This window comes from Ursus americanus, chromosome 25, assembly GCF_024610735.1.
Source record: "Ursus americanus isolate L20-20 chromosome 25, mUrsAme1.1.p, whole genome shotgun sequence".
NCBI lineage: Eukaryota > Metazoa > Chordata > Mammalia > Carnivora > Ursidae > Ursus > Ursus americanus.
Genome location: NC_142151.1, coordinates 4941362 through 4954231, shown reverse-complemented (window position 1 = coordinate 4954231; position 12870 = coordinate 4941362). Strand labels below are relative to the sequence as shown.

Below are 12870 nucleotides of genomic sequence, written 5' to 3'. Positions count from 1 at the left end.
TGGCGCCAATCGGAGGAGGATCACTGAAACATCCTGCACCTGGCAGGAGGGCAGAGGGAGAAAGCCCAGAACCCCGACCCCAGCCCTCTAGGCTTCTGTCAAGACGAGTTTCCAGCGCCAGAAAGAGCCCAACCCCGAACTCGCCACGCAAGCGCAGTGGCACAAAAGGCGAAGCGCCCCGCTCCGCCCCTCCGACTTCCAGGGTGCTCAGGCGCAGTGGCACGGGGGCGTGGCAACGCAGCACGCTCCTCCCGGGGGCTGACGTTGACGGAGGTGCGCCGCGATTTGAAATTCCGCGACCCTCTGCTCGGCCTCTTCGTCCGCCTGGCTTCAGCGAAGCAGTCCCGTCGGCGAAGTGGGTGAGCGCCGTGTCGCGTGAGGACGAGGCGAAGCGACAGGAGCGCGGGTAGACGCCGGTGGAAACGCAAATACGGCGGGCTCTTGTTCAGAGGGGCAGGGCGAGTCGGGAGCGGGAAAAGGTTCTGGAGCCGGAGGGGCGGGACCAACGTGTGATTGGCAGGCTAGAAACCAGTGCGAGGGGGAAGGGCAGACCAATGAGGGTGGGAGCTGCGGTGGTTCTGGATCTCCGCTTAGAAGTGAGAACTGGTACCATGCGTCCAGGGGGTTCGGTTTAGCCTGGCTGTGCTAGGGCGCTTTTCATAAGTTACCATATTGAGTGATCACTACAACGCTGTGAATAAGTGCTGTTACACGTTTCTCTTTTACAGATGAGGAGACCGAGGCTTAGGGATATTAACATAAGCTGGGATCCCAGACTTGGCCAGCGGAGCCCAGTTTCTATACTGTAAATAGCTCTGCTCTACTGCCCGTCAGGGACTCAAGGTGGAGTAGGGTTCAGTCTAAAGGACAGGGATGAATGGAATTGACCAGATTGTTGGAAGAGGTGTCATAAAAATGGAAATAAATACTACTAAGTAGCAGGTTGTTCTTACATAGTGTGAGAGCTCCGAAGATGGAGAATGTGGGGAGTTGCGGGCCGGGCTGGCTCTCCTGATCTTGGAGCATTGCAGTTGTGCACCAAGTTGTGGTTCTGGATTAGCAGCAGGTGGGGAAGCTTTGCTTCTTTAAGTGCTGTGTTGTCTCCGAGGTGTGCGAAGTTGAAATATTTAAGGAACGTAACAGCATGATATTTGCTGGCTCGGAGTTGTCTCAGGGCTACCATAACAAAGTACCTTAGACTGGGGGCTTAACAAATTTGTTTTCTCGTGGTTGCAGAGTCTGGGAAGTCTAAGGTGCTGGTGTATTTGGTTCCTTGTGAGAGCTCTATGCCTGATTTGCAGACGGCCCCCTTCTTCTTCATCCTCACATGGTGTGGAGAGAGAGTTCCCTCTCTCCCCTTCTTCTAAGGCCATCCGTCCTCATAAGGATTAGGACCCCACTCTTAAGGCTTCGTTTAACCTCAGTTTCCTACTAAAAGCCCTATCTTCAAATACAGTCTATATTGGTAGGCCTTTAACAAGTGAATTTGGGGGTGGGGGACACAATTCAGTCTAGCAGTAGTTTATACACAAGTAAATAATGAGTGATGATTGAAAACTGAAGAAAATGAACTTTCAGAACTAATATGTACCTGAGATGCTTTCATGTATTTAATCTCATTTAATAAGCATATGGTGTGTGCCTTAGCACTGGTGGGGAATTCTAGGGGGAACTTGTGTGTGGGTTCGTGGTTGTCCACCACACAGCCAACCCGAAGAGGTGAGAAAAATTACACCAAATGTCCTTAATAGCACTTAGTGAATCCATTATTCAAGCATTTATGCAAATGCTTCTTTAACTTGTGATTTAGCTTGTGCTGCTTCTGGAATAATGAGATCCATAATTACCACCCACAGGGAAGTGAAATAATGATTACTTTTCTTCTGTATTGTTTCATGTTGTCATTCTGAAGTTTAGTAACCGAGTCTTTCTTTTCAGTCGGCTTGCCCTGGTGGGAGGAAGAGGGATGAACTGTAAAACCCAAGGGCTTGGAGGTCTGGCAGATGGGGGTTCAAGCACTTGCTGAGTGAGCAAGTCTCAACCTTTCTGAATCTGTGTTTTCATCTATAAAATAAAGCTAATAAAAGTATCACACAGGGTTGCTGTGAGGTTATGTGAAAACAGTTTGAAACCATTAAAGAACTGGACCTTGGACTAGGTATTTTAGTCGTGGGACCTCTGCCCACACCTCTGAAGAACAGAAACCTCTCCCTAGAGCCACCATGTCCAGCTGGCTATTCATTCATCAAAATTTATTTGAATGCCAGCTCGGTGCCAAAGTACCTATTCTGGTGCTGGGGGCAGGGAAGAACAGGACAGACAAAGTTCCTCCTTTTATGCCATGTATATTCTTGTGGGAAAGGATTATAAATAAAATAAGTTCAGCTAGTGCTAAGAGCTATGAAGAAATTAAATACAGGGTAATGAGACAAAAGAGTGACTTCAAGCTGGGTGGTGTATGTGTGTTTGAATAGGGAGTGATATTTGACCCGTATAGGGTGGCCAAATAGAGGGGGAGGCTTCTCTGAAAAGACCGAGTCCTAAATGTCCATCATTTCCCAGGCAGGGGTGGAAGGGGGTGGTGGACAGCAAGTACAAAAAATCAGGCTGGGTACGTCACCTACAGCAGTCTGTAGGCTGACCAATGATCTAGTTTAAAAGGAGAGGCAATGCTGATTAGATTTTTCTCTTGGGATTTTAGAATCAAGAAATGTGAAAAGAATTTCCCCTTCTGAAGCTCAAAGGTAGAGGGCGCCAAAGAGGCCCTGTGCCAGCCAAAGTTTCGGGTAAGCGGAAGCTGTGAGTAAGCAAAGGAGGTCAGCCAGTGGCTCCATCTGGCATGCGACTGAGCAGCAGGAGGACAGGCTGTGGGTATTGACTTGCTGGGGAAGTTCTAGGAGCGCTCCTAGGATCTGGATTACTTTGTAGTTCTAGTCTGAAAGAAATCCCACTCTGTCAGTGGCTTCTGCCCTAGGTTTTCGCAGATTTCACATAATTTCTCAATATGTATATTTTCATTAGGTGTCCCTTCTGCTTCTGCTGGTTATCTCTTGCCAGATGAATCTGACTAAAAGAGAGCCATATGGACCTTGGTGTGGATCCTTGGTTTTCCTCTTGTTAACTCTGCCTTTGAAAATTATTTAGTGTCTGGAAGCATGAATACCCAACAACTGTATCCTTATAGTGTTGTACAGGTTAACTGGGGTAATAATAGTAAAAAGGCCTGTAGAGTGTTTAACACATACTAGGTGATCAAAATTTGTTAGATTCCTTCCTCTTTTCTTCCTGGTTTGTTTTTTGTTTTTGTTTTTTTGTTTTCGTTTTTGTTTGTTTTGATTCTGTGTGTCCCTCTCAGTACTGAATGGTCCTAGTTTTTAAGAGTCACCCTTCTTGTAGTTCTTTCACCTCTCTCATCCTGTTAGGTGCCCCTAAACTATAACTGGAAGAACATCATGGCAACTGCCTTCCCCTTCATAAATGTGTTGACACTGTCACTGGTCTTACCGAAGCCAGTAGTAGCAGGATTGTAAGTGGATTTCACATTGATTAGTACTTCTTAGAAGAGATGGGCCTGCCAGATACTTTGGAGCAGTGACTTCCAAAGAGAGTGTGAGAACCAGGGTGGGAGAGTCAGTCCTTCCTGATGAAAGGAAGAAAGGATTGGGGTGCCTGGCTGGCTCAGCCTGTAGAGCATGTGACTCTTGATCTCAGGGTTATGAGTTCAAGCCCCACGTTGCATGGAGCCTACTTAAAATAGAGATTAGAAAAAAATCTAAAGGAAGAAAGGGTATGGAGAAGCTATCTCAGGGAAATTTGGTTCAGAAGACGGGAAAAAAGATGAAATATGGAGCTGAGAAGTTCTTCTTAGACCTTGGCCTGGCAAGGTAAGAGAAATGCTGTGGTCTCAGTACTGGGGAGCTCTGGAATTCCAGCCGGGCCTTAGTCCCAGTCTGCAGCTAGACAGAAAGCTCTTATTTCTTGAGGCTGGGAAGGCTCTAGGAGGAGGCTCTGCTTATACCAGCAGTGGAGGCTAGGACGAACGAAGAAGCACACTAGAGATCCCGGTGAAACACGGATGTACGTGTGCACCTGTGCCACATAGAGAACTGTGCTGGTGATTCTCTGCCCGTGTGTCATGATTTTACAGGTCTCGGCAGCAGGATTAAGTGAGGCCACGTTGCCAGGTGAAGGCCGTGCTGCGGGCATGTGCAGAACCGTGCGGCACAGCTAGTCAGGAGCACCGTCCCTGACCTCAGGGGCACAGGTCCTCGAGGAAGTGTCCACGCCTTTCCTGGAGGCATTAGAAGGGTGTCCGAGAAGCAGAGGCATCCCAGGTAAAATGGCAGGGCGGTTTCTGTTTCGGGACTGTGCCGGGCTGCGTTCCGCGTGGCCATGTCTGATACACGTCATTAGATGGGTTGTGGGATGTGGGCACGGCTTCATGAGGACGTGCACCATGGGGGGAACATGGTCTCTGCTTGCAAAAAAGCGTACAACCTGAGGAGACATTCCCTAACTAGTGTTGAGACTGCTCTTAGGAACTGTTCTAGATTTCAAGCCTTTTTTTCCCCCCCTAGGACCATGGCTAATAAAACCCAGGAGGTTGGTGGTATCCACTTCCCTTTTCCCTTCACACCCTATTCCATCCAGAAGGACTTCATGGCAGAGCTCTATCAGGTGTTGGAGGCTGGCAAGATTGGAATATTTGAGAGTCCGACTGGCACTGTAAGTATATATTGTCAGGGGCCAAGAGGGTCCTTACGACACCGCAGAAGCCACCTAGCATGTTGTTAACCTAGGCAGAAATTTTCATGGCTGAAGTTGTTCCCTTGGTTTATCTTTCTGAGTAATAGCCACTTCCTCTATTACATGTGAAACGCAGCCCCAGGGTCTGAGAACTGTTAGGCTGAAGACAGAGGAGAATTGGAGTGCCTCTAGAAACCGAGACCTAAAGCACCAAAGCTTTCCAAATTGTTCTGGGAACACAAATGCTTTGATGTTGAGAAACAAATTACCGTGGCTTTTTCACAGATTAAACATACTGGTTTAGTCTTCGGGAACGAGGTTACTGAGTGCTGGAGAGATCCAGCCAAAGGCCCCTGGGAGTTTCCTTCCAGGAGTGGAATGACAGAGGGATTTACTAACGGAGTGGCCAGGAGGAGGATTAGGGCTGCAGCGAGCAGTCCCTGCCTCTCGTTTAGAAAGTACTATGTGATAATGAGCGTGTGTATTGATGCGAAGGTCCCTCAGCCAGGTCGCAACCTCCTGGAGGTCCTCCGTGCCCCTGTCATCCTGCAGAACTTAGGAAGTTCCGCGCACAGGAGGCTCATAACCCAGTGCACCGGGCCTTCTTCCCCTACCCATCCCCTGAGATGGCTTTTAGTATCAGCCGCGACTTCCTCATTAGTAGATTTGGGTGTTTCAAGTCTTTATTTGACCTCTCTGCAGCAGTTAGTGTCCTTGAACAAATCCCTGTCCTTTGTTTAAAGTCATATAAAAAATTTAATAAAGAATAATGCATGTCATTTAAAAAGTTAAATTTCTCAAACTTGTTCTTTGGGCAGGTACTTTTTTAATTCTTTTACCTGGTTCCTAAGAAATATACTTGCAGAGCATATCTGAAATTGTAAGCTTGGTGCTGTATTTTGATTTATTCATTTCAGTCATTGTGCCTTCCTCTTGTGATAGCTAAGATGTTGCTCTCCTGCCAGCTCCTTTTCCTTCCTCGCCCCATCCTCCTGGTGTAGTTAGATGGAAAATTTTAGCCTCTGCTAAGTCAGTATGCTCTGATTACAGGTTTTCTTCCTGAATAATTTTTGTTTTCCCAGAGTTGATAATTGCCTTTTAAAGTTGGTCTAGTTTTTAACATACCTACAGCACTTTCTCACGCCATCCAGGGGCCTCTCCGTATGATACTCCATCCAGAAAATGACCGCTTAGTCCGGCTGCTCAGGCTGCCATGAGAAAATACCACAGACTGGGTGGCTCAGATGACAGACGTCTACTTCTCAGTTTGGGAGGCTGGGAAGTGCAAGGTTTGGGCAGCCTCTGGCTTCTGGCAGGGGTCTCTTCCTGGCTTGTAGGGGGCCCCCTTCTCACTGTGTCCTCACATGGTAGAGAGATCTTTGGTGTCTCTCCCCCTTTTATGAGGACAGCAGTTTTATCAGATCAGGGCTCTATCCTTAGGACCTCATTTAACCATAATCCCCTCCTTGAAGGCCCTTTCTCCAATGCAGTCCCATGGGGGTTAGGGCTTCAACTTACGAATTTGTGGGGGGACATAATTCACCCTATAATAATTACTAACGCTGTTTTACCCTGGAGACTTCCTTCTCTAAGTTCTTCGTTTACTCCTAAGACCTAATTCACAGCCGTTGTACTAGGGATTTCCCTTCTCTCAAAAAAAAAAAAAAAAAATCAACTTTATATTGACAAGTAATAGAACATACCCCTTTTAAATCCATGTCAGCGAGTGTTGACAGATGGAAACCCCCATGTGGACACCACCACGATGAAGATGCAAAACACGTCCAGCAGCCCAGGAAGTTTGTCGTAACCTTGGCTGCTGTTCTCCCCTCACACCCCAGCCCGGCCCAGCCAGTCAGTGATCACTTTCCATCTCTGTAGATGCGTTCTGTCTTTCTAAATGTCAGGAAAATGGAATCTTCCGGTAAGTACTGTTTTGTGACTAGCTGCTTTTATTCAGCCAGCATAATATCTTGGGGATTCTTCCATGTTGTTGTGTGTGTTCTTTTCTGTGTTGGATTCTCTGTTTCTCGGATTCCATATCTTCTTGGTTCACTTCTTTGTTTTGGTAGAGAACGTTCCTGAAGGATTGTATGGGAGGTAAGATTCTGAGACTTCACTGGTCTGAAAATGTATGAACGTGCCTTCTCACTTGATTGGTAGTGATTCGTTGGTTGGGTAGATCATTCTCCCTGCAGAATGCTTTTCCCTCACAGGTGCTCCCTCTACCTTCTGCTTTCCATTGTTGCTACTGGGAGGTCCAGTGCAGCCTGCACCGCAGTCCTGGGTGACCGATCCACCCTACCCTCCAGAGTTTCAGGCTGTCCTCTCTCCTTTGTCTTCTGAAATCTCGTGTTGATCGGTTCGATGAGTGTGTTTAGTTCTTTGTGTTGGCCTCTTGGTGGGCACTTTGCATCTGGAGGCTTCTATCTTTCCATTCTGAGATGTTTTCACACACTTGATAATCTTCCTGGTACTTCCATTCTTTGAGTTTTGGACCTCCTGCTTAATCCCGTAATTTTCTGTTCTTCTAATTGCCTCTTTGGGCGTATTGGTTTGTTTTTGTTTTGTTTTGCTTTGAGTTCTACTTCTTCAAGATTCCTTTGACTGTGTTGTCCAGTCTTTCTATTCAGCTTATTTCTGTTATCCTATCTTTAATATTTAAGAACTTGTTCGTATCCCCTGCTTCTTAAAAATAGCATCCTGTTCTTGTTTCATGGAAATAATATCTTTCTGAGGATGTCAGTTAAAGTAGCATTTTTGAATTTCTTCCACCCTGCGTCATCTCATCGTCCATCCTCCTCCCTCCCCCAGTTTGGGTTCTGTGTTTTGTTGAGAGGCTTTCCTCAAATGTCTGGTGATCCTTGGCTGTCTTCTGTTGGTGTTCAAGAAAAAGCCACCACAGGGCTGACCGACAGGCCGTGGTGCAGGCTGGCTGTGGACTGATGGGCTAGCCTCTCTGGTGGGGCCTCCAGTGACCAGTGTCTGTGTGATTTCTCTCGAGCCATCCAGTTTTTCCAGAGAAGGCTCCTTTAAACTCTTACCTTCTGGTCCCAGCCTGATGGCCAGTATTCTTGAGGGTGTCCTGGGGAAGCGGCTTCGGGTGCATGGTCTTTCACTTAGTGTCCTGCTTTGAGTCCAGCCCTCTTCCCCACCGCTCACTCGACTCGCCATCTCCAGAGCCCTCCTGATTCAGCTCCTCCAGAGGGTACACGTCCTGTCTTCTGCAGGGAGGGGACGTCCTTGGCAATTTTGGGGTTTCTGAGGAGGGATCGGGGGAGATCTCGCAGGCACTTAGGCTTAGCATCCTTTACTCCTCTCAGTTTTGGTTCTCTGCTTCCCATCTCCTAAAACCTGTTACTTTCCCTTCTTCCACTTTCTTTGTTTCTGTGGGTTTAAGGTTCTTTTATTCCTTTGATGTAATTTTAGCATGTTTCAGAAAAGAACACAGAGCACGTGTTCATTCTGCCGTTTAACCTGAAGGCTCAGGTCCCCATCTCAGCCCTCTGCCCGTTCCATGCATCCTGTTCCTCTGCCCAGCCCTTTCTTAATGATGGTTCCAGGGCCTCCTGTCCTTGTTGTGACTTCAGTTACCGTCCCATTCTGACATTGTCTAAATCCTGCCTCTAGTAAGCCCTGCCTCCTGTTGTTGGCGCCCCACTGCTCACACGGGTGCCATACCGTTACACGTGGTGCCTCCCCTGCTGGACCTCTGCCTTGGTGGCCAAGCTCCCGGCTTAACTCCTGATGATGCCTGCTTCACTTGTCCGTGTCCCCTTTCTAGCCTTTCATGAGTCTGCCACACTGTGCTGACCTCTCCACCTGGAGCCCATGCTTCACAGGGAAATGTGATGCCCCGTGGTTCGTGTAAGTTTGCACCTGTGGGCATTTTCTAGAGAACTCTCCTTCACAGCGTCAAGCCCAGTGCTTGCTACAGTGTGGGTGTTTAGAACGCGTGAACTAACCAGGCATAAATTTTATAACCGTGATGTCTTGGATGGTACCCCACGAAGTAACATTGTTCAAAGCCGGGTGTGTTGTGGGTACTTTATTAAATTTATTTCCTAACCGAGGTGAGCATTTGGTCATACATGCTTTTAACATTTTCCAATTTAAATTTTTGTTGTCTTACTAGAAGATATAGGATTGTGGGCCTCAGTTTTCCTTTGTCTTTGTGATAGAGTGTGTTCACAGTTGTTGCTGGAAGGTAACTTTGACGTTCCCTTAGGAACTTCCTCAGCTCACTTCCCAGTGGAGGGTGCTGGGGAGTGCTGTTCGGAAGTTTTTGCCATTCTGTATTTATCAGAAGCTGAGAGAAGTGGCATATAGGGGGCTTTTCCAAAGATATGTCATCTATTCATTGTTCAGAAGTGCCATTCTGTCATAGGGCCTTTTAAGAATTTCATGAAATAGGTTCTTATTCCAGGACGTAATAATCCTACTGCTATTACTTAAAAATAGCAAAAAAAAAAAAAAAAAAAAAAGCTAGCTCCTGTTGCTCACTTATGTATCGGGTATTGTTCTGATCCTGGTGTAGGTATTAGCTTTTATGGGTATGAACTTACTGCTTGCGGCAATTCTGAGGAAGATTCTCTCTCTCTCTCTCTCTCTCTCTCTCTCTCTCTCTCTGTCTCACACACACACACACACTTCCTGCCTCCTTTTTTTTTCTTGTTTTTTTTTTAACTTCTCATTTTTGCATGTGTGGAGCCAACAAACCTAGAGAGGTTAGCCTCACGTCACAGAGCTGGTGAGTGGAAGAGCCAGTATTGGGCCAGGAAGGCCAGAGTCTGAAGCCTTAGCTGGTATGCCCCGCTCTTCCCCAGCTCTGAAGACTGTGCGTTTTACATATGGGTCGTTCAAGCCCATGTTAGGTTCAGGACCTATCTGGATACTCTGAGGTCCCCCTGGGTTAAGCAGGCTCGGAGAGCTGACTGCCTGACCAGAACATGTTGGCTGCTGCAGAGACTTGTCTGCACTGAACTGCCCTTTGGACCCCAGCAGCAGCGGCCTTAGGGAACCCACACAGCGGCCTTCCAGAAGGATTGTGTTAGTGCTCCCACTGCTGTTACAGAGTTCCGCAAGCTGGGGGCCTAAACCACAGAAGCTTACTCTTCACAGCTCAGGAGGCCATAAGTGCAGACTCAGGGTGTCAGCAGGGAGGGTTCTGTCTGAGGGCCGCAAGAGGAGACGCCGTTCCGGCCCTCTCGGCTGGTAGGTGGCCATCCTCTTCTGTCTTACCGCATCGCCTTTCCTCTGGCGGTGCCTCGGTGGCCCAATTTCCCCTTTGTGTAAGGACACCAGTCTTACTGGATCAGGGCCCCCCTCTTTCTTAATTAAACACATCTGCAGTGACACTATTTCCAAATAAGGTCACATTCTGAGACACTCAGGGTTAGGACTTACAGACGAATTTGAGGGGGGACACAACTGAACCCGCAGCAGTGGCCCACAGGGAATATTCTGGTCTTTAAATTAAGAATTGTGTTCTCCAGAGCAATTAGTTTGCTTTAAAAATTTTTTGAAGCCTGGGACTCACGGGACTGATCATGGTCTGTCTGCACATGGGCTGCATTAAAGCATAGAGCCAAATGTGGCTCCCCCTTAGTATATAGGATTTCAAGCCATGTATTTTTTGGCCTTAATTCTTTTTTGGAGCTTTTATCTAATTCCTCAGCTTCTAATTATGTTAACTTGCAGTACTTATATGTAACCTGATAAGCCACATTAAATTATTTTAGGAACAGTGAGCTCTATAATTAAAGCAAGAACTTTATTTTTATTTCTTCTTTTTTTCTATTTTTCCTGGCTATCCTTTTGCTAATTCTCTTCCTGTCCTTTCCCAGGTTGGTCTTAAAGTGCCTTCTAATATTTAAAGTTAGACCTTCCTCGAAGGCTTTATTAAAATGGGAAACGTCATTTGGAAAGCTTTGTTTTTTTGTTCTCGTTTTTGAAGACCTTTTTCTTCCTGTAGGGAAAATCTTTAAGTCTTATTTGTGGGGCCCTTTCCTGGCTCCGTGACTTTGAGCAGAAGAAGCATCAAGAAGAGGCACGTCTCCTTGAAACTGGAACTATCCCCTTAAGTGACGGGACGGAGCAGCCCCTGTCTCTCTCATCCTCCTGCAAAGAGACCCCAGACACCCCGAGGCCTGCGGGAGAGCCTGACTGGGTGACTCAGTTTGTGCAGAAGAAAGAAGAAAGGGACCTGGTGGACCGACTGAAGGTAAGCTCTGGGGTGACGGGAGGTGGGAACCATCCAGGAAACAGGGCTTGGCTGGTACTTTGGGGTTGGTTCTGGGAGTTAGCGTGTCCTTTGCCTCCTCGGTGCCTTCTTGAGCCAGTGGTGCTGCGCCCGTGCTGTCTTTTTAAAGCTGATGTCAACAGGCCTCTAGACAGAGGGTGGACAGTTCCATTCATTACCCACCTGGGAAAGGCGCCTCACTGTTGCCATTGGTAACACAGTTCCGTGGCTGCGAATTCCATTAAGGGAATGAATTTGATTGAGAGTATGTGGCTTTGGGAGGGAGGGTCAGGGATGCTGCCGCCCCTGGAGTGTTGGCCACGGAGGGGAGAGCCGCCCCGCCCTGCCCCAGGTGCCGAGGCCTTGGGCTGAGCCCCAGACTCTTTAAGAAGGGCGTGGTTTGGGACTTCCTGCAGGAGTTTCCTTTCTGGCTACTTTACCCTCCAGGAGGAGCAGGTCCGGAGGAAGAAGCGAGAGGAGCGCCTGCAGCAGATCCGGCACAACGCGCAGCTCAAGTATGCCGCCAGGCGCGCGGTGAGCGTCTCTGCTGGGGCGGCAGAGGTCGCGCTGCGGGGGCCTTACGGTGTCGCTCGGTGGGGGAGTGGCCAGGCCTTCCGGCCCCGACCCCCGCTGGCTAAGTTCTCATCACCGAGTAGCTGCAGCTTGAGCTGAGCTATCGATACGGGGTGTGGACTCCGGTAGGAAAGCGAGGCCCGTGGCGGTGGCGTGTGCGTTGTCCTCAGTGGTAGCCACTCGGAGGCAAACTCGGTTGGGGGGGGCCGTACTGAGGTTTCTTTCCCTTTCCCGCTTGTGACGCTCCCACACAGAGACGGGAGGAAGAGGAAATGGAGCGTCTCCTCCGCCTCAGCAGGGAGATGCTAGCGGCGGGAGCAGAGGCCGAGCCACGAGAGCAGCTGGCATGTGGGGAGGAGGAGCTGGTCCTCGCCGAGTATGAGAGCGACGAGGAGAAGGGAGCGGCTAGTGGGTAAGATGGCGCCTCTCCTTCACCCCCGCCCCCGCCCACGTGGGGCTCCCACGGCGGCAGCTCCTGTGCCCGAAGAGAGGCAGCTGCTTTGTGCCTCGCGAGGCCTCCGGAGGGGTGAGTGCCAGCCCCCTGCCGCAGCTCTCAGCCAGGCTCCTCGTGAGCGTGCGTCACTGCTGGTGACCGCGGTGGCCAGCCCTTCCCTCTGCCGGCCCTGGCTGCGTGGGTATGACCTCTGCTACCCTCGCGAGGTTTGTGTCTCCCCGTCACACCCGGCACGGGGCTGTGCCTTAGCCGAGGCCGCACGGCCAGGAGGCCGAGGAGCAGGGACTTGCACCCAGCCGGGCCGGCTCCAGGTCACGTGCTCTTTGCTCCCAGGCTGCAGCGTGGGAGCTTGAGGACGGAAACCATCAACGTATCCTTAGCCTGAGTTGTTCTTTCCACCGTCTGGCTTCGGCCTGGGTTGCTGATTTGTGAGCAGTAAGCTGCTGGGTGGAGTAGAAGACACTCAAGATGACAGCGAGGCTATTCGGAGGTCACGCCGCCCCTCGTGGGATCTCCTTTTTCATTCATGCTTTAGTGGCGCAGATGACCTTTGAGGGTCTGCTCTAGTGCGGCGTGGTTCCCGATGCCAAGTACGCCGGGCATGCCCCCTGCCCTTGGAGAGCTTGCATGTGGTTGGGGGTGGGGTGGGACAGACGCGCAGGTGGTAGCTTCATGAAATGAGCGCATTTGCTCATGAGGAAAGTGAAACCGGGTGCAGTGGGTAGAGTGTGGGGTCGCATGTCTAGGTGAAGCCAGGAGAGGCCTCTGAGGAGGTGATGAAGGAGCGAGAAAGAGCCATGGAAGACCTGGTAGGAGAGGTCTAGTCAGAGGCCTGCCGGTGCCCTGGTCTAGAAAG

General features: G+C 49.4%; 1 protein-coding gene across 5 annotated transcripts in view; it reads left to right on the top strand.

The window, feature by feature from the left end:
• Positions 1-228: 228 nt before the first annotated feature.
• Positions 229-12870, top strand: part of DDX11 (DEAD/H-box helicase 11) — a 34313-nt gene continuing 21671 nt past the window's right edge. The window contains exons 1-7 of one of the 5 annotated variants that reach the window (XM_045781071.2): positions 229-359; positions 2702-2786; positions 4148-4334; positions 4578-4725; positions 10721-10969; positions 11435-11521; positions 11815-11972. In XM_045781071.2, the coding sequence (XP_045637027.2) occupies positions 4582-4725; positions 10721-10969; positions 11435-11521; positions 11815-11972 (638 nt within the window). In that variant the 5' untranslated portion in view covers positions 229-359; positions 2702-2786; positions 4148-4334; positions 4578-4581. Of the gene's footprint in view, positions 407-2701; positions 2787-4147; positions 4335-4577; positions 4726-10720; positions 10970-11434; positions 11522-11814; positions 11973-12870 lie in introns of those variants that run through there. The other 4 variants (XM_045781073.2, XM_045781072.2, XM_045781074.2 and 1 more) reach the window with 4 other exon arrangements.